Source organism: Hyla sarda, chromosome 4 (assembly GCF_029499605.1).
Source record: "Hyla sarda isolate aHylSar1 chromosome 4, aHylSar1.hap1, whole genome shotgun sequence".
Taxonomy (NCBI): Eukaryota; Metazoa; Chordata; class Amphibia; order Anura; family Hylidae; genus Hyla; species Hyla sarda.
The window spans coordinates 5,380,287-5,407,955 of NC_079192.1; the positions used below are offsets into that span (position 1 = coordinate 5,380,287).

Here is a 27,669-nt window from a genome sequence, read left to right on the forward strand (position 1 = left end):
GGTCAACCAGATATTATTTACGGAGATACCCCATATGTGGGCACAAAGTGCTCTGGGGGCACACAACAAGGCCCAGAAGGGAGAGTGCACCATGTACATTTGAGGTGATTTGCACACGGGTGGCTGATTGCTACAGCGGTTTTGACAAACGCAAAAAAAAAAAAAACATGTGACCCCATTTTGGAAACTACACACCTCACGGAATGTAATAAGGGGTGCAATCAGAATTTACCCCCCACTGGTGTCTGACAGATCTTTGGAACAGTGGTCCGTGAAAATGAAAAATTTTGTACAGCCCACTGTTCCAAAGATCTGTCAGACACCAGTGGGGGGTAAATGCTCACTGTACCCTTTGTTATGCTCCTCAAGGGATCTAGTTTCCAAAATGGTATGCCATGTGTTGTTTTTTGCTGTCCTGGCACCATAGGGGCTTCCTAAATGTGACATGCCCCCTGAGAAAAATTTGCTCTCAAAAAGCCAAATATGACTCCTTCTCTTCTGAGCATTGTAGTTCGCCCATAGTGCACTTCAGGTCAACTTATGGGGTACTTCCATACTCAGAAGAGATGGGGTTACAAATTTTGGGGGGTATTTCTGCTATTAACACTTGCAAAAATGTGAAATTTGGGGGGGAAACACACATTTTAGTAAAAAAATATATATTTTTTTACATATGCAAAAGTCGTGAAATCCATGTGGGGTATGAAGGCTCACTTAATTCCTTGTTACATTCCTCAAGGGGTCTAGTTTACAAAATTGTATGCCATGTGGTATTTTTCTTTGCTGTTCTGGCACCATAGGGGCTTCCTAAATGCCACATGCCCCCCGACCAAAATTTGCTCTCAAAAAGCCAAATATGACTCCTTCTCTTCTGAGCATCGTAGTTCGCCCGTAGTGCACTTCAGGACAACTTATTGAGTGTCTCCATACTCAGAGGAGATGTGGTTACAAATTTTGGGGGGGTATTTTCTGCTACTAACCCTTGCAAAAATGTGAAATTTGGGGGAAACACAAATTTTAGTGAAAAACATTTTTTTTTTTTTTACACATGCAAAAATCATGAAACACCTGTGGGGTATTAAGGCTCACTTTATTCCTTGCTACATTCCTCAAGGGGTCTAGTTTCCAAAATGGTATGCCATGTGTTTTTTTTAGCTGTTCTGGCACCATAGGGGATTCCTAAATGCAACATGCCCCCCAAAAACCATTTCAGAAAAACTCCCTCTCCAAAATTCCCTTGTCGCTCCTTCGCTTCTGAGCCCTCTACTGCGCCCGCCGAACACGTTACATAGAGATATGAGGTATGTGCTTACTCGAGAGAAATTGGGCTACAAATATAAGTATAATTTTTTTTCCTTTTAACCCTTGTAAAAATTCAAAAAATGGGTCTTCAAGAATATGCGAGTGTAAAAAATGAAGATTGTGAATTTTCTCCTTCACTTTGCTGCTATTCCTGTGAAACACCTAAAGGGTTAAAACGCTGACTAAATGTCATTTTGAATACTTTGGGGGGTGCAGTTTTATAATGGGGTAATTTGTGGGGTATTTCTAATATGAAGACCCTTCAAATCCACTTCAAACCTGAACTGGTCCCTGAAAAATTGTGAGTTTTAAAATCTTGTGAGAAAATTGGAAAATTGCTGCTGAAATTTGAAGCCCTCTGGTGTCTTCCAAAAGTAAAAACTCATCAATTTTATGATGCAAACATAAAGTAGACATATTGTATATGTGAATCCAAATTTTTTTAATTGTAATATACATTTTCCTTACAAGCAGATAGCTTCAAAGTTAGAAAAATGCAAAATTTTCAAATTTTTCATCAAATTTGGGGATTTTTCACCAAGAAAGGATGCAAGTTACCACAAAAATTTACCACCATGTTAAAGTAGAATATGTCACGAAAAAACATTCATGTGAAGTTAAAAAATATCAATGTAGAATATTTATATATATATATTTATATATGAATTGATTCAGTATTTTATGCATATATGTATTTTTTAATCAACATCTCAATAAAATTATTTTTATATGTGATTACACTTGTTATAAATTATTTACATTGGGACAAATTCACAGTTCTGTGTGGTTTTCCACACCTGTAGTTTAATTATAGTTGTTCTTTTAGTGAAAAGTTCCCCCACCATATTTGGTATTTTTACTCTTTGAGCCCTTGAGGAAAGTTTTTTTTCGGTTACAAGGCAATTTATCTGCCAACCAATGTGTGCCAAAAATTGTTGCAAAACACAATTCTAAGAAAATCATCCCTCATCACTAAGTCTAACATTGCCTGTTACATGGTTACATAGTTAGTATGGCTGAAAAAAGACATACATCCATCAAGTCCAACCAGGAAATTGAAGGGAAGGGTGTAAGGGGATAAGGGGAAAGGATGTAGTTTTATAATTCTGCATAAGCATTAATGTTATTTTGTTCCAGGAATGTATCTAACCCTGTTTTAAAGCTGTTAATTGTTCCTGCTGTGACCAGTTCCTGAGGTAGACTGTTCCATAAATTCACAGTGCTTATGGTATAGAAGGCATGTCGCCCCTTTAGACTAAACCTTTTCTTCTCCAGATGGAGGGAGTGCCCCCTTGTCCTTTGAGGGGGCTTAACCTGGAACAGTTTTTCTCCATATTTTTTGTATGGGCCATTAATATACTTATATACGTTTATCATATCCCCCCTTAAACGTCTCTTCTCAAGACTAAACAATTGTAACTCCTTTAATCGCTCCTCATAGCTAAGATGTTCCATGCCTCATATTAGTTTAGTCGCACGTCTCTGCACCCTTTCCAGCTCCGCAGTGTCCCTTTTATGGACAGGTGACCAAAACTGAACAGCATATTCCAGGTGAGGCTGTACCAATGCTTTATAAAGGGGAAGTATTATGTCCCTGTCCCTCGAGTCCATGCCTCTTTTTATACATGACAATATCCTGCCGGCTTTGGAAGCAGCAGCCTGACATTGCATGCTATTCTGTAGTCTGTGATATACAAGTGCACCCAAATCCTTCTCTACCATTGACTCTGCCAGTTTAATCCCCCCTAAGACATACGATGCATGCATGTTCTTAGTACCCAGATGCATAACTTTACATTTATCCACATTGAACCTCATTTGCCAAGTGGATGCCCAGACACTTAGTCTATCCAAGTCATCTTGTAACCTATACACATCCTCTATAGACTGTACCGTGCTACAAAGCTTGGTGTCATCTGCAAAGATAGAAACAGAGCTGTTAATGCCATCCTCTATATCATTGATAAATAAATTATACAACAGTGGTCCCAGTACTGAACCTTGGGGTACACCACTAATAACCGGGGACCAATCAGAGTACGAATCATTGACCACCACTCTCTGGGTGCGATCCATGAGCCAGTGTTCAATCCAGTTACAAACTAAAGTTTCCAAACCCAAAGACCTTAACTTACCTGTCAGACGTCTATGAGGGACAGTATCAAACGCTTTAGCAAAATCCAGAAACACTATATCCACAGCCATTCCTCTATATACACAGCCCCCCTCTATATCCACAGCCCCCCTCTATATCCACAGCCTGCCTCTATATACACAGCCCCCCCTCTATATACACAGCCCCCCCTCTATATCCACAGCCATTCCTCTATCAAGGTTTCTACTCACCTCTTCATAAAAGCAAATTAGATTAGTTTAACAACTTCTATCCTTAGTAAACCCATGCTGGCTATCACTTTTAATACCATTATCCCCTATGTATTCCTGTATGTAATCCCTAATAAGTCCTTCAAACAATTTACCCACAATGCACGTTAAACTTACCGGTCTATAATTGCCTGGCGAAGACCTAGAGCCCTTCTTGAAGATTGGCACCCCATTCGCCTTGCGCCAGTCCCTTGGCACAATACCAGACACTAGAGAATCTCTAAATATCATGAACAGGGGTACAGATGTTACTGAACTTACCTCTCTAAGAACTCTTGGGTGTAGTCCATCCAGTCCTGGAGATTTGCTTACATTTACTTTACTTAACTTACCTTGTACCATCTCTACATTAAGCCAGTTCAGTACATTACATGATGTGTTACCAGCACTGACCTGTACATGATGTGTTACCAGCACTGACCTGTTCAATATCAGCTCCTTCTTCAATAGTATATACAGAACTAAAGAACCCATTCAGTAGCTCCGCCTTCTCTTGATCGCCCGTGACAACCTCCCCATTATCATTATTAAGAGGTCCTACATGCTCTGTCCTTGGTTTTTTTGTATTTATATATCTAAAACAATATTTAGGATTAGTTTTGCTTTCTTTGGCCACCTGTCTCTCATTTTGAATTTTTGCTGTTTTTATTACATTTGTACAGATTTTATTAAGCTCCTTGTACTGTTTAAATGTTATAGCTGACCCATCAGATTTGAATTTTTTGAAGGCTATTTTTTTTGCTGTTTATTGCTCTTTTAACATCATTTGTCAGCCATGTAGGATTTAGTTTTAATCGCTTATATCTGTTCCCCTTTGGTATATATTTAGCTGTATAGTTATTTAGAGTTGATTTAAAGATGTCCCATTTACCTTTTGTATCAGTATTTGAGAACACCTCCCCCCAGTCTATGTCCTGTAGTGCAGCCCTCAGCCCAGGGAAATTTGCCTTTTTAAAGTTGTATGTTTTTGCCTTCCCCGCCTGTCTTTGTTTTCTACATTTTAAGTCAAAAGTAACTATATTGTGTTCGCTATTACCAAGGTTTACATCACATCACTAAGTCTGACATTGCCTGGTCATCTAGCGTAACCAGACTATCTTGCTGGGGATCTGTAGGTAACAAATCCAGTAATCGGGAAATAAAAGTTCTGCCTCGCGGAATGATCCTCATCGCAAAGTTCAACATCCCGAGTAAGGATTGTAGATCCTGCTTAGTACACACCCGAGATCTGGAAAATTTACCAGTAACTTCTCTTATCATGTGCAACGTTTCCTCTGGTAATCTAGCCATCAAGTGTATGGAATCTAACACAATACCTAAAAAAGTAAGCACCGTGGCAGGACCTTCCACTTTGGTAGGAGATAATGGAACCCATAATTGCTCAAAAATTATCAAACGAGTATTAAGATCACAGGGTGGTTTTACCAGGTTTCTCTATGATCAGGAAGTCATCCAGGTAATGAATGACTTGTTTACAAACAGCATGAACCTCCAAAATCCAATGCATGGCTTGGGCAAATCTATCAAAAAGCCAGGGCCTGTTGTAACACAGCTGGATGTGGATCCACTGACCTGAGTGGCGGATGACTCGGACCGTATCTGGTCTTCACCAGAGCCAGCCGCAAGGCAGGATGGGCTTACTGCGGCAGGCAACTTCCAGGTTGCTACCCCCGACACGGCTCGACCACACAGGTAGCTGGGCAAGGCGAGGTACCGAAGGACAAGGCAGTAGCGTAGTCAAACGTAGCAGAAGGTCAAGGCAGGCGGCAAAGGTGCACAGTCTAATAAAGTAGCGGAAGGTCTGGAAACACGGGTAGGCTAACAGGCTGTAAGGGAAATCTTAATCTCCGTCTAGGGTCACTGAAGATCCGGCAGGGAAGTCTGGGAGGTGCACGGACTTTATAATGTAGTGTCAGGTGGAACAGTAATTATGGGCGTACTGGCCCTTTAAATTTCCAAGCTCCGGCGTGCGTGCGTCCTAGGAGATGGGGACGCGCGCCGGAGCTGAGACACAGGAGAGGATACGGCAGCGGTACCTGGTGAGCGATGGGCAGGGATTCACATGCGGGCGCATCCAGCAATGCAAATCCCGGCCCCGCCGGCAGACGGGGACACAGGTACTTTGCGTCCCGGCCGTTGCTTGCAGCCGGAGCGCAAAGTGTAACAGTAACCCCCCCCCCCCCTTTGGTCTCCCCATCCTTTTGCAGTTCAAGAATTTCCTGAGAAGGTCAGAGTCCAGAATGTTGTCCTTCGGCTCCCAAGACCTCTCCTCCGGACCAAATCCTTCACAATCTACCAGGAAAAAGCGCTTTCTTCTGACAAATTTGGAGTCCAAAATCTCCTTAACAACAAAAACATCAGAGGTGCCAGAGATAGGAAAAAGTTACATGTCCTTTTGAGATAGGGTCCTTTTAAGGTAGGCCACCAGTATTGTCTGGAGATGAGCTGTGGGGATTTACAAATACTGGGATGGCCAGCCAGAAGAGAAGAACATCCCCATTTCAAGACTCAGAACTTCATACGGGGAGATACGTAAGTCTTTCCGGGAGGCAGATGCTGAAGACTTGCAGGTGCTGCAGAGATGAGACATTCAGGAGGAATAATATGCTGCTGAGGAGATTCATGGTCATGCAAATCTGAAGACCTGGAAAGGGCATCAGCTCGTAAATTCTTTTCCGCAAGACAGAAGTGGATATAGAAGTCGAATCTGGAGAAAAATAGAGACCACCGAGCCTGCCGTAGGTTGAGTTGATGAATAGTCTGTAAATAGAGCAAGTTTTTGTAGTCAGAATAAATAGTAACAGGATGTACAGTGCCCTCCAGAAGGTGACGCCATTCCTCCAATGCCAACTTAACGGCCAAGAGCTCTCGATCCCAGGTGGTATAGTTTTTTCTGCAGGGGAGAAGGTTTTGGAGAAAAAAACGCAAGTTAAAGTTTTCCCCTTAGTAAACTTTTGCGTTAACACTGCAGCTGCTCCAACTGAAGAAGCATCCACTTCCAGTATGAATGGCCTGTTAGGATTGGGTCTAGATAGAACAGGAGGAGATGCGAAAGCTGACTTTAACTGTTTAAATGCTTCTTCGGCCTCAGGAGTCCAGACTTTAGAATTAGCAGTCTTCTTGGTGAGTGCAACAATGGGGGCTACCAGAGTAGAGTAGTGAGGAATGAATTGCCAATAGTAATTGGCAAAGCCAATGAAGTGCTGAATCGCTTTCAGACCAGTGGGTTGTGGCCAGTCCAGAGCTGCGGATAACTTCTTAGGATCCATTTGAAGACCTTGACTGGTAACAATGTAGCCCAGAAAAGGGAGGCAGGTCTTTTCAAAGGTACACTTCTAGTTTAGCGTAGAGATGGTTTTCACGGAGACGCTGTAACACTTGGTGGAGGTGAGAGCGATGAGACTGGACATTGGGCGAGTAAATGAGTAAGTTATCCAAATAGACAACGACACAGGAGTACAGGAGGTCACGGAAAATATTGTTGACGAATTCCTGAAAGACTGCTGGAGCATTACAGAGTCCGAATGGCATCACAAAATATTCAAAATGTCCGTCACAAGTATTGAACGCAGTCTTCCATTCGTCCCCTTCACGTATACAAATCAGATTATAAGCCTCACGAAGGTCTAGTTTAGAGAAAATCTTGGCTCCTCGCAGACGATCAAATAATTCAGAGATTAAAGTAAGTGGGTAGTGGTAATTTTATTCAGACCACAGTAGCCGATGCATGGTCGCAAAGACCCGTCTTTTTTTGCCACCAAGAAGAAGAAGCCGGCTCCGGAAGGGGAAGAGGACTTCCTGATAAATCTCTTCTGGAGGTTCTCCTTGATGTAGTTAGACATGGCTAAATATTCAGGAACCGACAATGGGTAAATTCTGCATCTGGGGGGTGTGGTGCCGGGTAGCAAGTCAATTGAACACTCGTAGTGACGATGGGGTGGTAACACTTTGGCTTGCTTTTCACTGAAGACATCAGCATAGTCCTGAAGAAAGGAAGGCAAACCGGGCATAGGACAAGATGATGGTTCCAATTTTGTGACTCGTACATGGATACAGTGGTTGTTGCAATGTGGACCCCAGCGAAGAACTTCTCCAGTTTTCCAATCCAGCTGCGGGGCATGGCGTTGCAACCACGGTAGGCCAAGCAAGAGAGGAGAAGTACAATGTGGAAGAACATAGATGGTCAAGTTCTCTCTATGCGAGACTCCGACCTGCACAGACAATGATTCTGTGTGATATAGCACAGTACAGTCCAGTCTTTCACGATTGACCGTAGAGATGTACAGAAGGTTTAACACCAAATGACATCAAAAAAATTTCCTGCGGAGCCAGAGTTCAAAAAGGCAAGAACAGAGATTATCTCCTTGGAGGGCAGGACAAGCTGGACCATCATATTCAAGCGTGGAGAGGTGCTATTAACACCTAGGGAGGCCTCTCCCACAAATCCTAGGTGCGAGCATTTCCCTATCTGAGGATGCAGGGGACAGACTTTAAGGAAGTGATCCGCACTGGCGCAGTATAGGAACAGATTCTCCGTACGTCGACAAGTTCTTTCCTGCGGGATCAGGCGAGACCGATCCACCTGCATAGCCTCCACTCTGGGAGGCAATGTACAAGGTTGCGGTGGCTGCTGGAAGACAGGTGCCAGACGAGGAAAGCGCCGAGGTCGTGCAGACTCACTTTCTTGGCGTAGTTCCTCACGTCGCTCTGAGAAACGGATATCAATCCGGGATGCCAACTGTATAAATTCATTCAGATTAGATGGCAATTCAAGGGCAGCAAGGACATCCTTGATTTGACTTCCTAATCCGCTCTTGAAGGTGAGGCAAAGAGCTTTTTCTTTCCATGCTAACTCTGATGCGAGGGTACGAAATTGAATGGCATATTCGCCCACAGAGGAGTTACCCATAGTAAGGCTCATCAATGCTGTCTCAGCGGAAGAAGCTCGGGCAGGTTCTTCGAAGACACCCGGAAATTCGGTGAGAAATGCCTGGAGATAGGTGGCGAGGGCATCACTGCGTTCCCAAAGCGTAGTTGCCCAGGCCAAAGCCCTTCCTGTTAAAAGACTGAGGATGAAGGCCACCTTTGCTCATTCAGTAGGAAACTGTACCGCCATAAGTTCAATCTGCACGGAGCACTGAGTAACGAAATCATGACAGGACTTCGGATCCCCTCATATTTCTTGGGAAGAGACAGACGAAGTCTAGATTCGGAGATGACTGCAGGAAAGGGATATACCACCAGAGCAGGAGGATGCTGTGGTTGTGGCAATTGCTGCTAAGCAGTTATCAACTGCTCCATCACTGCGGATAACTGGCTCATCTGCTGTGCCTGCTGGGCCAACTGCTGTGACTGCCACTACGATGGAAGCGAGATCCGGATCAGGCAGATGAACCCAAGTGGGATCCATGGCCGGATATTGCTGTCACGGTGCTGGATGTAGATCCACTGACCTGAGTGGATGATGACTCGGACCGTATCTGGGAACGGAGTCTAAGGTGCCGCTGGTCTTCACCAGAGCCTGCTGGTGGGCTTGCGGTGGCTGGCGACACCCAGGTTGCTACCCCCACGACACTGCTCGACCACACAGGTAGCTGGGCAAGGCGAGGTACCGAAGGACAAGGCAGTAATATAGTCAAATGTTCCAGGAGGTCAAGGCAGGCAGCAAAGGAGCGGAATCTAATTACGTAGCGGGAAGGTCCGGAAACACGGGTAGGCTAACAGGCTGTAAGGGAAAGCTTAATTTAAGGCTAGAGGCAGTAGTTTATAATGTAGTGTCAGGTGCAACAATAATTATGGGCGCACTGGCCCTTTATATTTCAGAGCTCCGGCGCGCGGACTGACCTATCGAGGATTGGACTCCATAGACCTGTGATGTGTCATGTGGTATCAGCAGCAGATCCTGCAAGTTGTGAGGTGCGGCCTCCACGGATGGATCTTATTTCTCCAGAAAATCTCACAGAAGATCAAACAGATTGGGATATGGGGATTTTAGAGGCTTAGTGACCATTTTGACCTTTTTGTCATGTTCCTCATTACTGAAGAATGTCTACAGTGAGGCCGGGGGCATTATCCTGTTGATAGATGGCACTGCCATTAGGAGATCCTGCTGCCATGAAGGGCAAAGACTTTATCTGCACAATGTTCTAGTAAGGGATAACAGGATCCCCTAATATCCACATGATGCCAGGATCCATGTTTTTGTTACGCCGAGCGCTCCGGGTCCCCGCTCCTCCCCGGAGCGCTCGCTTCTCTCTCTCTGCTGCAGCGCTCCGGTCACGTCCTCTGACCCGGGGCGCTGCGATCCCGCTGCCAGCCGGGATGCGATTCGCGATGCGGGTAGCGCCCGCTCGCGATGCGCACCCCGGCTCCCCTACCTGACTCGCTCCCCGTCTGTTCTGTCCCGGCGCGCGCGGCCCCGCTCCCTAGGGCGCGCGCGCGCCGGGTCTCTGCGATTTAAAGGGCCACTGCGCCGCTGATTGGCGCAGTGGTTCCAATTAGGGTATCACCTGTGCACTTCCCTATATTACCTCACTTCCCTTGCACTCCCTTGCCGGATCTTGTTGCACTTGTGCCTAGTGAAAGCGTTCCCTTGTCTGTTCCTAGTCCGTGTTCCTGACCTCCTGCCGTTGCCCCTGACTACGATCCTTGCCGCCTGCCCCCGACCTTCTGCTACGTCCGACCTTGCTTCTGCCTACTCCCTTGTACCGCGCCTATCTTCAGCATCTTCAGCAGCCAGAGAGGTGAGCCGTTGCTAGTGGATACGACCTGGTCACTACCGCCGCAGCAAGACCATCCCGCTTTGCGGCGGGCTCTGGTGAAAACCAGTAGTGGCTTAGAACCGGTCCACTAGCACGGTCCACGCCAATCCCTCTCTGGCACAGAGGATCCACTACCTGCCAGCCGGCATCGTGACAGTAGATCCGGCCATGGATCCCGCTGAAGTTCCTCTGCCAGTTGTCGCTGACCTCACCACGGTGGCCGCCCAGCAAGCCCGACAGATCGCCCTTCTAACCCGTCAGCTGTCGGAAATGTCCACCATTTCGCACCAACTTCAGTCGCAACTTCTCCAGCAATCTTCTCCTCCGCCAGCTCCTGCACCTCCTCCGCAGCGAGTGGCCACTCCTAGCCTCCGCCTGTCCTTGCCGGACAAATTTAATGGGGACTCTAAGTATTGCCGTGGCTTTCTTTCGCAATGTTCCCAGCACTTGGAGATGATGTCGGACCAGTTTCCTACTGAAAGGTCTAAGGTGGCTTTCGTGTTCTGCCTTCTGTCTGGAAAAGCCCTGTCATGGGCCGCACCGCTCTGGGACCGCAATGACCCCGTCACTGCCTCTGTACACTCCTTCTTCTCGGAAATTCGAAGTGTCTTTGAGGAACCTGCCCGAGCTTCTTCAGCCGAGATTGCCCTGCTGAACCTGGCCCAGGGTGTTTCTTCCGTTGGCGAGTACGCCATTCAGTTCCGTGCTCTTGCTTACAAGTTGTCCTGGAATAGTGAGATTCTCTGCGCGACCTTTAAAAAAGGCCTATCCAGCAACATTAAAGATGTTCTGGCCGCACGAGAGACTCCTGCTGACCTACATGAACTCATTCATCTAGCCACTCGCATTGACATGCGTTCTTCCGGATGGCGTCTGGAGCTCCGCCTGGATATGGACTTTGTTCGCACGAAGCGTTTTTTCTCTCCGGCTCCTCTCTCCTCTGGTCCTCTGCAATCTGTTCCTGTGCTTCCCGCCGCGGAGGCTATGCAAGTTGACCGGTCTTGCTTGACACCTCAAGAGAGGACACGACGCCGCATGGAGAATCTTTGCCTGTACTATGCCGGTACCGAACACTTCCTGAAGGATTGTCCTATCCGTCCTCCCCGCCTGGAAAGACGTACGCTGACTCCGCACAAAGGTGACACAGTTCTTGATGTCAACTCTGCTTCTCCACGCCTTACTGTGCCTGTGCGGATATCTGCCTCTACCTTCTCCTTCTCTACTATGCTCTTCTTGGATTCCGGATCTGCAGGAAAATTTTTTTTGGCCTCTCTCATCAACAGGTTCTACGTTCCTGTGACCAGTCTCGCCAGACCCCTCTACATCTATTGTTGTTACAATAAAAGATTGGACTGTCTCGTACGTTTCCACACAGAACCCCTCCTAATTTGCATCGGACCTCATCACGGAAAAATTGAGTTTTTTTTCCTCAGGTTCTTTGGCCCCAAGAAGAGGGGGAGACCCAAGGGGGGGGGTACTGTTACGCCGAGCGCTCCGGGTCCCCGCTCCTCCCCGGAGCGCTCGCTTCTCTCTCTCTGCTGCAGCGCTCCGGTCACGTCCTCTGACCCGGGGCGCTGCGATCCCGCTGCCAGCCGGGATGCGATTCGCGATGCGGGTAGCGCCCGCTCGCGATGCGCACCCCGGCTCCCCTACCTGACTCGCTCCCCGTCTGTTCTGTCCCGGCGCGCGCGGCCCCGCTCCCTAGGGCGCGCGCGCGCCGGGTCTCTGCGATTTAAAGGGCCACTGCGCCGCTGATTGGCGCAGTGGTTCCAATTAGGGTATCACCTGTGCACTTCCCTATATTACCTCACTTCCCTTGCACTCCCTTGCCGGATCTTGTTGCACTTGTGCCTAGTGAAAGCGTTCCCTTGTCTGTTCCTAGTCCGTGTTCCTGACCTCCTGCCGTTGCCCCTGACTACGATCCTTGCCGCCTGCCCCCGACCTTCTGCTACGTCCGACCTTGCTTCTGCCTACTCCCTTGTACCGCGCCTATCTTCAGCATCTTCAGCAGCCAGAGAGGTGAGCCGTTGCTAGTGGATACGACCTGGTCACTACCGCCGCAGCAAGACCATCCCGCTTTGCGGCGGGCTCTGGTGAAAACCAGTAGTGGCTTAGAACCGGTCCACTAGCACGGTCCACGCCAATCCCTCTCTGGCACAGAGGATCCACTACCTGCCAGCCGGCATCGTGACAGTTTTTTAGTAGAAAGCATCCCATCACCAAATTATGTAAATCTCAATTTATCAGAAAGAGACGGAAACTTGTCAGCATGGGCCCCCAGACTGTCCTGCTGCCTTACACAGTCCCTTACAAAGGAAGCTGCAATGCCCTGAGTGATCTGACTCCTTTCTGTAATTTTCCTCCTTGGACAAGTTTTGGTAGATGCCAACCACTGCATACAAGGAGCACCCAGCAAGATGTTCTGTCCCTGATATAAATATATAAAGTTACAGTATAGTAGACAATATATGTTATAACATTTCTCCATGGGTCAGATATTGGGGTCACTCTAAGTCTTGTGTCTTATGATAAGAGTAATTTCTTCTGGATTTATAACACATTATACCTACTACCTAGATCTACATACAGGAGAACAACAGGACGGAGGTCACAGAGTTCCTTCTCTTAGGATTTCAGGTCAGTCGAGGTTTAAGACTTTTCCTGTTCTGTCTGTTCCTTGTGGTTTATTGTCTGATAATATGTGGGAATCTCCTGATCATCACCCTGGTGTCCACAGCAAGAACCTCCAAACCCCAATGTACTTCTTCATCTCACATCTGTCCATCAGTGACATCTTGTTATCCACAGATATTGTCCCCAATATGCTCCACATCCTACTGAATAATGGGGGGACCATGACTTTTATTGGTTGTATCACTCAGCTTTATTTCTTTGCCATCTCAGAAGTATTTGAATGTCTTCTCCTTGCTGTGATGTCTCATGACAGATATGTGGCCATCTGTAATCCTCTCCGTTACTCCTCTATCATGACAAGTGGACATTGTGTTATACTGAACGTCATCTGTTGGTTGTCTGGATTTTCTGTTACTTTGATTTACACCATAACAACAGCAAAGCTAAACTTCTGTGGTCCCAATGTCATAGACCATTTATTTTGTGACTTTATTCCCTTCCTAGAATTTTCCTGTTCTAACACTTCCATTGTCCACTTGGAAATGTATGTAATGAGTATTCCAGTTGTCTTCATTCCAACCACCATCATTGTAATGTCTTATACTTATATTGTTCTAACAATCCTAAGGATCCCGTCTAATGCTGGTAGACAGAAAGCCTTCTCCACCTGTAGCTCCCACCTCATTGTGGTCTCCATATTCTACGGGACTTTGCTCAGTGTTTATATTGTCCCAACAAAAGGGCAAACATTGACCATGAGTAAAATCCTCTCCCTGCTATATACTGTTTTTACTCCATTGGTCAACCCCATTATATACAGTCTGAGAAATGATGACATTAAAAAAGCCATACAGAAAACACTTCATAAGTGGGAGATCTAGTAAATCATCTATAATATTATAAGTAGCTAATGTACAAGTAGAATAAATACCAGATCTTGTGGTAACTTTTATTCAAAAACCTTGTAATTTTTTTTAACTCTGCTTGTTAAAGAAACAAGTCAAGCATGTACAATACAATCCATCATCAGAATATTTAGAAAAGCCAAACAGACCATTTTACAAAATATAAAATGCACAAGAAAGAATCATGATTAAACATCCTCCATCTGAGAGTTAATAGGTCTTAAATCTTACCCATTGTCCTGCATACAGATCTACCATATATTAATTCACATGTCCAACCCCATAGGAATATGGAAAAGAAGATATATTTCTCGGTACCATGCCAGTGGTTCCAGGGTGAGATCAAAAAGCAGGGGAGATATTGGGCAACCCTGTCTCATGCCCTTCTGTAGGGCGACCAGCAGCGACAAAAAACCTGGGGTGTAGACCTTTGCTTTTGGGGTGGAATACATTGCTGACAAGTAATGTCTAAAACGACCTGCAATAATAAATGTATCTAACACTAACTGAAGCCAGGTCCAATTGATACCTGGGTACGTACAGTCTGTTTGTAATGTTAAAACCCAAATAAAAACATTTAAACGAAAAAGATATCTACTCAATTCTGTCCCCGACAAGAGTGTTTGATTAGGTCTTTCTTGTACTGTTTATACTGTTTTTATGCTGTTTTATGTTACACACTGTGAGTTTCCTTTGTGAGCAGGCAGTGCTGTGGTTCAGAAAGGTTTAATCCACACACATTAACACTGTAAAGACCTTCTAGAAGGGAGAACAGAGCTAGTCCATCCTCCCTTCATAGGCGAAGTCAGAGGCATTTTTAGTTCAGAAAAGTGGTCAATGTATTCTAAATGTGTGTGAAAGGAGAGAAAGGAAGAAGGGGAAGTTTATCCTGTAAGAATAATTTGAATCAGGACCTCACATACAATTCCAAACTAGGACTTAAATGAGATGACAAAAAAATCCCTAGTACAGCAGTGGCTAGCACAATACATATATATTACAGACCTGCACCCCACAGCTGGGAATTAATGTTCTAAAAAAAATTATTTATAGAAAAGAAAACAGAGCTAAATAGTTATAGATTGCACTCCAAAAAGAGAGAGAGAGAGAGAGAGAGAGAGAGAGAAAGAGAGAGAGAGAGAGAGAAAAAGAGAGGGAAAAAGAGAGAGTTCCTATGTTTGGAACAATCTTAATGAAATGGAGAATGGAACTTTCTTATCTCCATGATGTCATGTATAACTAAATGTTTCACACATTCTTATAAATAAATAATTCACATTTTTGATCTGTTAATGAATTACATATTTATTTCTATATTTCCCTATTGATCAGAACCCTGGAGACTCATCAGACGATAGCAGAGATATCTCGGGGGGGTTCTTCTACCTGATCCCTTGTCTTCATCTTGTAGATAAATATCAGCAGGTAATGCTTCACATTCAGGGGTCTGGGGGTCATAGACGCTGATGCTGCTCCTGTGTAACATTGTCCTCCATCCCCCCAGAGACCTGAGAGCAAAGAGAAGAGATATTCATCTGAACATGAAGAATAAAGAAATATCTGATGTAAGTGACATTTATAAAACATTACAGGAGAAGGATTTCTTATAGGTGACTGGAAATGTCTGAAATATTATACAATCTGCACAGATCAGACATAACTATAAATCACTTAATATTATATAGATCCTCCTCCCAATGTCAATCATCTCTGACTCATCGAGGACTGGACTCCATAGACCTGTGATGTGTCATGTGGTATCATCAGCAGATCCTGTAAGTTGTGAGGTGCGGCCTCCATGGATGGGTCTTGTTTCTCCAGAAAATCTCACAGAAGATCAAACAGATTGGGATCTGGGGATTTTAGAGGCTTAGTCACCATTCTTACCTTTTTGTTATGTTCCCCATTACTGAAGAATGTCTACAGTGAGGCCGGGGGCATTATCCTGTTGATAGAGGGCACTGCCATTAGGAGATCCTGCTGCCATGAAGGACAAAGACTTTATCTGCACAATGTTCTAGTAAGGGATAACATGATCCCCTAATATCCACATGATGCCAGGATCCATGGTTTTTAGTACAAAGCATCCCATCACCTTTTTCCCATACTGCTTCCTAGTACAAATTATGTAAAGGAAATCTTAATTTATCAGAAATAGGCGAAAACTTGTCAGCATAGGCCCCAGACTGTCCTGCTGCCTTACACAGTCCCTTACAAAGGAAGCTGCAATGCCCTGAGTGATCTGACTCCGTTCTGTAATTTTCCGACTTGGACAAGTTTTGGTCAATGCCAACCACTGCATACAAGGAGCACCCAGCAAGATGTTCTGTCCCTGATATAAATATATAAAGTTATAGTATAATAGAAAATATATGTTATAATATTTCTCCATAGACCATATATTGAGGTCACTCTAAGTCTTGTGTCTTATGATAAGAGTCATTTCTGCTGGATTTATAACACATTATACCTACTGCCTAGATCTACATACAGGAGAACAACAGGACGGAGGTCACAGAGTTCCTTCTCTTAGGATTTCAGGTCAGTCGAGGTTTAAGACTTTTCCTGTTCTGTCTGTTCCTTGTGGTTTATTGTCTGATAATATGTGGGAATCTCCTGATCATCACCCTGGTGTCCACAAGCAAGAACCTCCACACCCCAATGTACTTCTTCATCTCAAATCTGTCCATCAGTGACATCTTATTATCCACAGATATTGTCCCCAATCTACTCCACATCCTAATGAATAATGGGGGGGCCATGACTTTTATTGGTTGTATCACTCAGCTTTATTTCTTTGCCACTTCAGGAATATTTGAATGTCTTCTCCTCTCTGTGATGTCTTATGACAGATATGTGGCCATCTGTAATCCTCTCCGTTACTCCTCTATCATGACAAGTGGACATTGTGTTATACTGACCGTCATCTCTTGGTTGTCTGGATGTTCTGTTACTTTGATTTACACCATAACAATAACAACCTTAAACTTCTGTGGTCCCAATGTCATTGACCATTTATTTTGTGACTCTATTCCCTTACTAGGACTTTCCTGTTCTGACACTTTCATTGTCCACTTGGAGATTTATGTAATAGGCATCCCAGTTGTCTTCATTCCAACCACCATCATTGTTGTGTCTTATACTTATATTGTTTCAGCAATCCTAAGGATCTCATCCAAAACTGGTAGACAGAAAGCCTTCTCCACCTGTAGTTCCCACCTCATTGTGGTCTCCATATTCTATGGGACTTTGTTCAGTGTTTATGTTGTCCCAACAAATGGACAAACATTGACCATGAGTAAAATCCTCTCCCTGCTATATACTGTGTTTACTCCTTTGGTCAACCCCATTATATACAGTCTGAGGAATACAGACATTAATAAAGCTGTGCAGAAAACACTTCATAAGCGGGTGATCTGGCAAATCATCTATAATATTATATGTAGCTAATGCACAAGTAGAATGAATACCAGATCTTGTGGGAACTTTTATTCAAAAACCTTGTAATCTTTTTTTTATCTCTGCTTGTTAAAGAAACAAGTCAAGCAAGTACAATACAGTCCATCATCAGAATATCTAGAAAAGCCAAACAGACCATTTTACAAAATAGAAAATGCATGAGAAAGAATCAAGATTAAACATCCTCCATCTGAGAGTCTATAGGTTTTAAAACGTACCCATTGACATACAGAAAGATCTACCATATATATATAAATTCACATGTCCAACCCCATAGGAATATGGAAAAGAAGATATATTTCTCGGTACCATGCCAGTGGTTCCAGGGTGAGATCAAAAAGCAGGGGAGATATTGGGCAACCCTGTCTCGTGCCCTTCTGTAGGGCAACCAGCAGCAACAAAAAACCTGGGGTGTAGACCGTTGCTTTTGGGGTGGAATACATTGCTGACAAGTAATGTCTAAAACAACCTGTAATATTAAATGTATCTAACACTAACTGAAGCCATTGTCCAAGGACTTCTTGGCACCCAATGCCAAGAGGTTTGGCACTCTCACTCTAGCTGATGAATGAGCTACCGTATCTAGTACGGCCAGAACTGTACGGATATTTGTCATCGACAAGTGCCCCTTAATGAACCCTACCGGATAAAGTCCTGTGAGTGCAGGAAAAAAGGCAACTAATTGGTCAGGAGTTTGGAGATGATCTTGATGTCTGGATTAATCAGGGATATGGGCCTATACGTGCATGTTTCTAGAGGGCCTTTACCCGGTTTCTGTAGAGCTTTGATATAGGCTGTTTGGCCCAAGGGGAGAAATACGGAATCGGAAAGCATCGTGTTAAAAACATCCGGCACCACTATGGAAAATTACTGCATCATATATATATATGTTACGCCTAGCGCTCCGGGTCCCCGCTCCTCCCCGGAGCGCTCACGGCGTCTTTCTCCCTGCAGCGCCCCGGTCAGTCCCGCTGACCGGGAGCGCTGCACTGTCTTGGCCGTTGGGGATGCGATTCGCACAGCGGGACGCGCCCGCTCGCGAATCGCATCCCAGGTCACTTACCCGTCCCGGTCCCCTGCTGTCATGTGCTGGCGCGCGCGGCTCCGCTCTCTAGGGCGCGCGCGCGCCAGCTCTCTGAGACTTAAAGGGCCAGTGCACCAATGATTGGTGCCTGGCCCAATTAGCTTAATTGGCTTCCACCTGCTCCCTGGCTATATCTGATCTCCTCCCATGCACTCCCTTGCCGGATCTTGTTGCCTTGTGCCAGTGAAAGCGTTTAGTGTGTCCAAAGCCTGTGTATCTGAACTTCTGCTACCCATCCTGACTACGAACCTTGCCGCCTGCCCCCGACCTTCTGCTACGTCTGACCTTGCCTCTGCCTAGTCCTTCTGTCCCACGCCTTCTCAGCAGTCAGCGAGGTAGAGCCGTTGCTAGTGGATACGACCTGGTTGCTACTGCCGCAGCAAGACCATCCCGCTTTGCGGCGGGCTCTGGTGAAAACCAGTAGCCTCTTAGAACCGGTCCACTAGCACGGTCCACGCCAATCCCTCGCTGACACAGAGGATCCACTACCTGGAAGCCGAATCGTGACAATATATATATATATATATATATATATATATATATATATAAAATTCCCCTGGGTACCCGTCCGGACTTGGGGCCTTGTAAGAGGGTAACAAATTGATCAGTCAATGCTTCTCCAGCAGTTATCGGGGCATTTAAAATGTGCAGATTGAAGTCCAGGGCATTAGACAGTCCCTCCCTTTATCAACATAATTCGAGTCTTAGGAGTATAAGGACTGAACATAAAAGTATAACACATTGTTGACATTAAAGATGAGCAAACTTTTGAAAAATTTAATTCGGCCGATTCACCAAATTCTTCGAAAAAATTTGTTCCGATCCGAATTTATTTGTGGCAACACTATATTAAAAACGACTATTTATGGCATACAGAGAGCCTCAATAGGGATATAGAAAACGTTGCTGTGTTCTAACACGTATATGGAGTGTGCTGGGGTAGTGAAATATTACTGTTATTTAGAATAACATGCAGATTACCGGCATCACTTTTAGAATCACTGCCGCAGAGCAGCACAATGACAGAGCCTGGTGGTGGCATCAGTGTGAGGAGACCACATAGTGGCTGAATGACACAGCGTGGAGGTGTTGGCAGCATGAGGAGACCATATAGTGGCTGAATGACACAACGTGGAGGTGTTGGCAGCATGAGGAGACCATATAGTGGCTGAATGACACAGCGTGGAGGTGTTGGCAGCATGAGGAGACCATACAGTGGCTGAATGACACAGCTTGGATGAGGCTGAAGCATGAGGAGACCATATAGTGGCTGAATGACACAGCGTGAAGGTGGTGGCAGCATGAGGAGACCATATAGTGGCTGAATGACACAGCGTGGAGGTGTTGGCAGCATGAGGAGACCATATAGTGGCTGAATGACACAGCGTGGAGGTGTTGGCAGCATGAGGAGACCATACAGTGGCTGAATGACACAGCTTGCATGAGGCTGATGCATGAGGAGAATATATAGTGGCTGAATGACACAGCGTGGAGGTGGTGGCAGCATGAGGAGACCATATAGTGGCTAAATGACACAGCGTGGAGGTGTTGGCAGCATGAGGAGACCATATAGTGGCTGAATGACACAGCGTGGAGGTGTTGGCAGCATGAGGAGACCATATAGTGGCTGAATGACACAGCATGGAGGTGTTGGCAACATGAGGAGACCATATAGTGGCTAAATGATACAGCGTGGAGGTGGTGGCAGCATGAGGAGACCATATAGTGGCTAAATGACACAGCGTGGAGGTGTTGGCAGCATGAGGAGACCATATAGTGGCTGAATGACACAGTGTGGAGGTGTTGGCAGCATGAGGAGACCATATAGTGGCTGAATGAAACAGCCTGGAAGTGTCGGCAGCATGAGGAGACCATATAGTGGCTAAATGACACAGCGTGGAGATGTTTGCAGCATGAGGAGATCATATAGTGGCTGAATGGCAAAGTCAGGTGTTGGCAGCAACATGAGTAGACACCAGGACTTCACAATCCCTAAGATTAAAAGATGAATTCAGAAATTTAAACCGAAGATTTTGGATATCTAGTGCTACCTACCATAAGAAAAGTTTTATACCCAGGCCCAGCAGCGGTATCAGTAAACCATATATTGCCTGAATGACACAGCCTCAAGTTGGCTGAAGCAGGAGGAGACCCCAGGGCTTCACAATCCCCCCCCCCCCCAAAAAAAAAAACACCAAAAAAAAAAACACCAAAAAAAAAAAAAAAACAAGAATTATTGAAATATAAAATGAAGAATTTGGATAGCTAGTGCTACCTACCATAACAAAATGTTTATTCCCAGACCCAGGTCCAGTAGTGGTATCAGTAAACCCTATATTGCCTGAATGACACAGCCTGGAGTTGGCTGAAGCATGAGGAGACCCCAGGGCTTCACAATCCCCACAAAAAAACACAAGAATTTTTGAAATTTTAAATGAAGATTTTGGATAGTCCCAGACCCAGGCCCAGCACCAGTATCAGTAAACCATATATTGCCTAAATGACACAGCCTGGAGTTGGCTGAAGCATGAGGAGACCATTGAAATGCACAATTTTTTAATTTAAGTTTAAGATTTTGAAATTTAATTTATTGATTTTGAAATGTAATTTTTAAATCCCAAGTTTTAGTGTCCCGGACCCCGGCGTGTGGGTACACAGGGCCAAATCTAACAAGCCCCCACAGGGCTCATGTGGCCATGAGATGTAGGCGCAACGTCTCCATTGCCCTGACCAGCCATTGTTTCCAACACTTTTCGCCAAGGCAAACCATGTGAAGAACAGCGTGACACCGCCGTGCCCTGCACACATGGTATGCTGTAGGGCCACTGAGACTTGTCCGGGCAGTGGAGGCTGAGGACATGGTGAAGGATTAGGAGGTGGATTTGAACACTGTCACAGGTCCAGGGGCTGACAGAGTGGAGCAGGAAGCAGCATGAGTATACAAGAGGGGTTCACAACCCCTAAAAGAAAAAGGTGAATGTTGAAATCTCTACTAAAGATGCATGGTAGGTAGTGCTACCATCCAAAAATGTAACCCCTTCAGGACTTAGCCCTTTTTTACCTTAAGGACTTGCCCGTTTTTTGCAATTCTGACCACTGTCACTTTAAACATTAATAACTCTGGAATGCTTTTAGTTATCATTCTGATTCCGAGACAGTTTTTTCGTGACATATTCTACTTTAACACAGTGGTAAAATTTTGTGGTATCTTGCATCCTTTCTTGGTGAAAAATCCCAAAATTTGATGAAAAATTTGAAAATTTTGCATTTTTCTAACTTTGAAGCTCTCTGCTTGTAAGGAAAATGGATATTCCAAATAATTTTTTTTATTCACATATACAATATGTCCACTTTATGTTTGCATCATAAAATTGACCAGTTTTTACTTTTGGAAGACACCAGAGGGCTTCAAAGTGCAGCAGCAATTTTCCAATTTTTCACAAAATTTCCAAACTCACTATTTTTCAGGGACCAGTTTAAGTTTGAAGTGGATTTGAAGGGTCTTCATCTTAGAAATACCCCATAAATGACCCCATTATAAAAACTACACCCCCCAAAGTATTCAAAATGACATTCTGTCAGCGTTTTAACCCTTTAGGTGTTTCACAGGAATAGCAGCAAAGTGAAGGAGAAAATTCACAATCTTCATTTTTTACACTCGCATGTTCTTGTAGACCCAATTTTTGAATTTTTACAAGGAGTAAAAGGAGAAAATGTATACTTATATTTGTAGCCCAATTTCTCTTGAGTAAGCACATACCTCATATGTCTATGTAAAGTGTTCGGCGGGCGCAGTAGAGGGCTCAGAAGCGAAGGAGCGACAAGGAGATTTTGGAGAGTACGTTTTTCAGAAATGGTTTTTGGGGGGCATGTTGCATTTAGGAATCCCTTATGGTGCCAGAACAGCAAAAAAAAAATAACAAATGGCATACCATTTTGGAAACTAGACCCCTTGAGGTACGTAACAAGGAATAAAGTGAGCCTTAATACCCCATAGGTGTTTCACGACTTTTGCATATGTAAAGAAATAAAAATAAAACATTCCCAAAAATGTGTGTTTCCCCCCAAATTTCACATTTTTGCAAGGGTTAATAGCAGAAAATACCCCCCAAAATTTGTAACCCCCATCTCTTCTGAGTATGGAGGTACCCCATAAGTTGACCTGAAGTGCAGTACGGGCGAACTACAATGCTCAGAAGAGAAGGAGTCATATTTGGCTTTTTGAGACCAAATTTTGGTCGGGGGTCATGTCGCATTTAGGAAGCCCCTATGGTGCCAGGACAGCAAAAAAAAAAACACATGGCATACTATTTTGGAAACTAGACCCCTCGGTGAATGTAACAAGGGCTTAAGTGAACCTTTATACCCCACAGGTGTTTCATGACTTGCATATGTAAAAAAATAAATAAAATTTTTCTTTACCTAAAATGCTTGTTTTCCCAAAAAATGTACATTTTTAAAAAGGGTAAAAGCAGAAAATACCCCCCAAAATGTGTAACACAATTTCTCCCGAGTACGGCGATATCCCATATGTGACCCTAAACTTTTGCCTTGAAATACGACAGGGCTCCAAAGTGAGAGAGCGCCATGCGCATTTAAGGCCTAAATTAGGGATTGCATAGGGGTGGACATAGGGTTATTCTATGCCAGTGATTCCCAAACAGGGTGCCTCCAGCTGTTGTAAAACTCCCAGCATGCCTGGACAGTCATTGGCTGTCTGGTAATACTGGGAGTAGTTGTTTTGCAACAGCTGGAGGCTCCGTTTTGGAAACAGTGGCGTACCAGACGTTGTTCATTTTTATTTGGGAGGGGAGGGGGGCTGTGTATGGGTATGTGTATATGTTGTGTTTTTTACTTTTTATTTTATTTTGTGTTAGTGTAGTGTTTTTAGGGTACAGTCGCACGGGCGGGGGTTCACAGTAGTTTCTCGCTGGCTGTTTGAGCTGCGGCAGAAAATTTGCCGCAGCTCAAACTTGCAGCCGGAAACTTACTGTAAACCTCCGCCCATACAACTCCCAGCATGCGCTGACAGACTGTACATGCTGAGAGTTTTAGTTTTGCAACAGCTGTAGGCACACTGGTTATGTATCACTGAGTTTGTGACCTAACTCAGTGTTTCACAACCAGTGTGCCTCCAGCTGTTGCAAAACTACAACTCCCAGCATATACGGTGCATGCTGGGAGTTGTAGTTTGCAACAGCTATAGGCAGACAAGTCGTGAAACACTGAGTTAGGTAAAAAAAAAAAACTCTGAGTTTCACAACTAGTGTGCAGTCACCGACAGCCAACGGGCATGCTGGGAGTTGTAGTTATGCAACCAGCAGATGCACCACTACAACTCCCAGCATGCACTTTAGCTGTTTGTGCAAGCTGGGAGTTGTAGTTTTTCCAACAGCTGAAGGTACACTTTTCCATAGAAAAAATGTGCCTCCAGCTGTTGCAAAACTATAAGTCCCAGCATGTCCATAAGGGAATGCTGGGAGTTGTGGTGGTCTGCCCTTTTTGCATGCTGGGAGCTGTTGCTAAGCAACAGCAGGAGGCTGTCACTCACCTCCTACTGCTGCTCCGGGACACAGGTCAGTCCATCGCCGCCGTTGCTCCTGGGGCCCCGATCCCAACAGAGATGCTAGGGATCGGGGGGCCCCAGCTGCCGAGGTCCACGTCCCGCACCCGCTCACGTCCTCCGGAAGAGGGGCGGAGCAGGTTGTGGGAGTGACAACCGCAGCAGGTGCCCTGATTGGTCGGCCGGAAACCCTAGGCGATATGCCGGGATGCCTGCTGAACGATTTCAGCAGGCATCCGGCTCCGGTCCCCAACCGGCTAGCGGTGGGGACCGGAATTTCCACGGGCGTATGGATACGCCCTGCGTCCTTAAGGACTCGGAATGCAGGGCTTATCCATACGCCCTGCGTCTTGAAGAGGTTAAGAACTATTTGAAAAAAACTTCTTTTGGGAGTTGCAACAAGAATCTGTACATGGTAAAGAAGTGTTTTTTTATTTATTTTTTTTATTTAAAATCATAATACAACATTTTCCCTTTTTGGGAGTTAGAACAGGTCTGTACACAGAACTTACTTATTAGCATTCTTCTTAATGAAATGGTCCTGACCATAGCTACAGCTCCAAGTATCTACCAGACAGCAGGCATTGGTGGACTAGGTCTACTATTGGCCAGGCTTTGTGATACATTGCTGACCCTACCTGTCCCTCACTTTCTCTCCGCAGATACGGCATGGTGCCTGGTTTTCTGCATATGATAACATAGTAAAGAGTTTCCACACAGCAGGATGTCGTAAATAGCGAGGTACATCACCACCTGACTGTGCCCCTGTTCTAGAATGATTTTTCTCAATCCTTCAGATCCAGCACCAGTGTCACTTGCTCCTGTGCTGCTCAGACCAACAGACCTGCTGACATCCTCCTCTCTAAACTCCTCTACATCACCCCCTCCACTCATCTCAGTATTAACTTCTGATGTGTCATCGTGGCCTCCTTGTTCCCCCTCAGCACATCCACCATGATGCCTTACATTGTCCCCACCACCAGTCCCACTAGTGCTATGCTCGGCCACTGCACCCTCCTGCACCCTCTCAGTAACATGCTCTAAAGGCTGACCGTGACATAACTCCTCCTTGTGGCTACTCCTATCCTTCTTCTTAGCACTGGGAAAGCAATGACAGAAAAGATGGAACAGACCCTCCAGGAAAGACATTTCCACCAATGTAATTGTAGATGATGAGAAATCCACTACCAGAAAGGGTCTGTTCACATTATACTTTTTTTTAAAACAAACAGGCATGCTAAATGTTTAATGTGAGCAGACCCATACTTACCAACCTTGTTCCTGTTTTTGATCTTCTTCTTGTGTAGCTACTTCTCTGCTGACATTGTCATTACTACAGAAGAAAAGGCAACTGGAGAAACAAGGTTGATAAGTGGATCTTCGGTATAAAGTATACTGTCTAGCCCTCCCCCTCAATGAGTCAAAGGGGTACAATTTAAATCACCTGGTTCCACAAAGTTAAACAAATTATTAAATTAGGTCTATACAAAAATCCTTACCCTTCCAGTACTTACCAGCTGCTGTATGCTCCTCAGGAATTTCTTTTCTTTTTTAATTTATTTCCAGTCTGACCACAGTGCTCTCTGCTGACACCTCTGTCCATGTCAGGAACTGTCCAAAGAAGGAGCAAATCCCCATAGCAAACCTATCCTACTTTGGACAAATCCTGACATGGACAGAGGTGTCAGCAGAGAGCACTGTGGTCAGACAGAAAAGAAAATCAAAATCAACTTACTGTGGAGAATACAGCAGCTGATTAGTACTGGAGGGGTTAAGATTTTTATAAAGAAGTAATTTACAAATCTGTTTAACATTCTGGCACCAGTTGATTTAACCAGTTAAGGACGCAGGGCTTACAGGTATGCCCCCATTTCCGACTCATTAAGGACTCAGGGTGTACCTGTACGTCCAGAGTTGCGTTACCAGGGTTTAAAGTGTTCTCACGAGCGGAGAACGCTTCAAACCCCATGGGTCCTGACTTCTACGAGCGGGCAGGACATAGGGTTAATGCTGGGCACTGTCGTTCGGGCCAATGCCCGGCATTAACTCTTTAGAAGCCGCAATTAAAATTGATCACGGTGTCTAAAGTGAAAGTAAAATTATCCCGGCAGCTCAGGAGAGAATCGCAACAGAATCGCCTATCCCAATCAGCTTACTGGATGACAGGAGGGTCCTCACCTGCCTCCTGGTCATCTGATCAGAAATCCACTGCCCCAAGCATGTTCAGCAGGCAGGAGCAACAGAGTGCCAATAACACTGACCAATGCTATGCTATGGCATAGCATTGATCAGTGTATGCAATCCAAAGATTGCATGGGGCTATAAAAAAAAAGGTAAAAGTGTTAAAAAAGGAGAATAAACGTGAATAAGCCCCTCCCTTTTCCTATATAAAAAAAATATTTAAAAAATCATAAGCGGTACTGCCACGTGCGTAAATGTCCAAACTATTAAAATATAAAGTTAGCTAAACCACACAGTCGATGTCGTACATGTAAAACAAATACCAAAGTACAAAATTATGTATCTTTGGTCACTTCATAGACCATAAAAATATCAATAAAAAGCGATCAAAAAGTCCCATCAAAACAAAAATGTTACCAATAAAAAAGGCACAAAAAATTAGCCCTCATACAGCCCGGTATGTGAAAAAAAAAATATATATATAGGGGTCAGAAGATGACAATTTTAAACACACTAATTTTGATGCATGTAGTTATAATTTTTTAAAAGTAGTAAAATAAATAAAATCTATATAAATTTGCTATCCCTGTAACCGTATGGACCTACATACGCATTTGGGGACTTTCATTTTATATATTTTTTTTTAAACGTGGATAACTCCTTTAACGCCTTCCCGCAGAATGACTTAGATAAACGTCATGATGTGCAGAAAAGGGAAACAAAAAAGGACAAGGTGCGCTCCTAGTGCAATAAGTTTTAAAACGATAAGCCCCAGGGTAAAGTAAGATGTGAGCTTACCAGATAGTGTTGTGCTGAGGGCACAACACCTGTAGAGGCCTGTAGACTCGCTTGAGACGATGAGGGTGACCGCTGCTCCGGATCCTTTCTGAGTGACCATAAGTCCTCAGCAGAAAAGGCAAAAATTTGGGCAACTGGATGCCGTAAAACAAAGGATATAGTCCAGGCGCTGGTCCTCACAATGGATGGTGTCAGGAGTCAGGTTTAGGTAAAATCAAGGTTCCTTTATTGCAATATAAAAGTTTCAAGTCCTATGCTGGACTCTTCCTCAGGCATAACAAACATCAAACAGGCAACATTTAAATACACTAGACAGGTAACTCCTACCGGGTCACAGGTTACATGATGACATCATCCCTGTCCAAACATAAAATTTTCAAAGTTTCTAATTTAAGATTATTTAAGATATAAGTAAAATATACTTTTAATTCACATTGTTCCTACTTAAAATGGGAGAGCCTGTTGTATTTTGCAGCGCTGGAGTACCCGAATTCGGGGGAACCCGCGCTGTTTATCAGTGCTGTCAGCGCTGCTTGAATGAGGCCGGTGTTTCACAAGCAGCGCGTTACTCTGTAACAAAAGTAAACATCCGGGCGA

The 27,669-nt window shown here is 44.7% G+C and overlaps 1 protein-coding gene and 1 pseudogene across 1 annotated transcript; both read left to right on the forward strand.

Moving 5' to 3' along the window:
- The first annotated feature begins 4,846 nt into the window (after positions 1 to 4,846).
- LOC130367148 (olfactory receptor 10A7-like) lies at positions 4,847 to 13,963 on the forward strand (annotated as a pseudogene).
- Positions 13,964 to 14,306: 343 nt separating this feature from the next.
- Positions 14,307 to 17,608, forward strand: LOC130367149 (olfactory receptor 10A7-like). The gene is made up of 4 exons (XM_056569552.1): positions 14,307 to 14,323; positions 15,492 to 15,552; positions 16,469 to 17,398; positions 17,522 to 17,608. Exons 1-4 carry the CDS (start codon positions 14,307 to 14,309, stop codon positions 17,606 to 17,608), a joined length of 1,095 nt encoding a protein of 364 aa, XP_056425527.1.
- Positions 17,609 to 27,669: the final 10,061 nt, after the last annotated feature.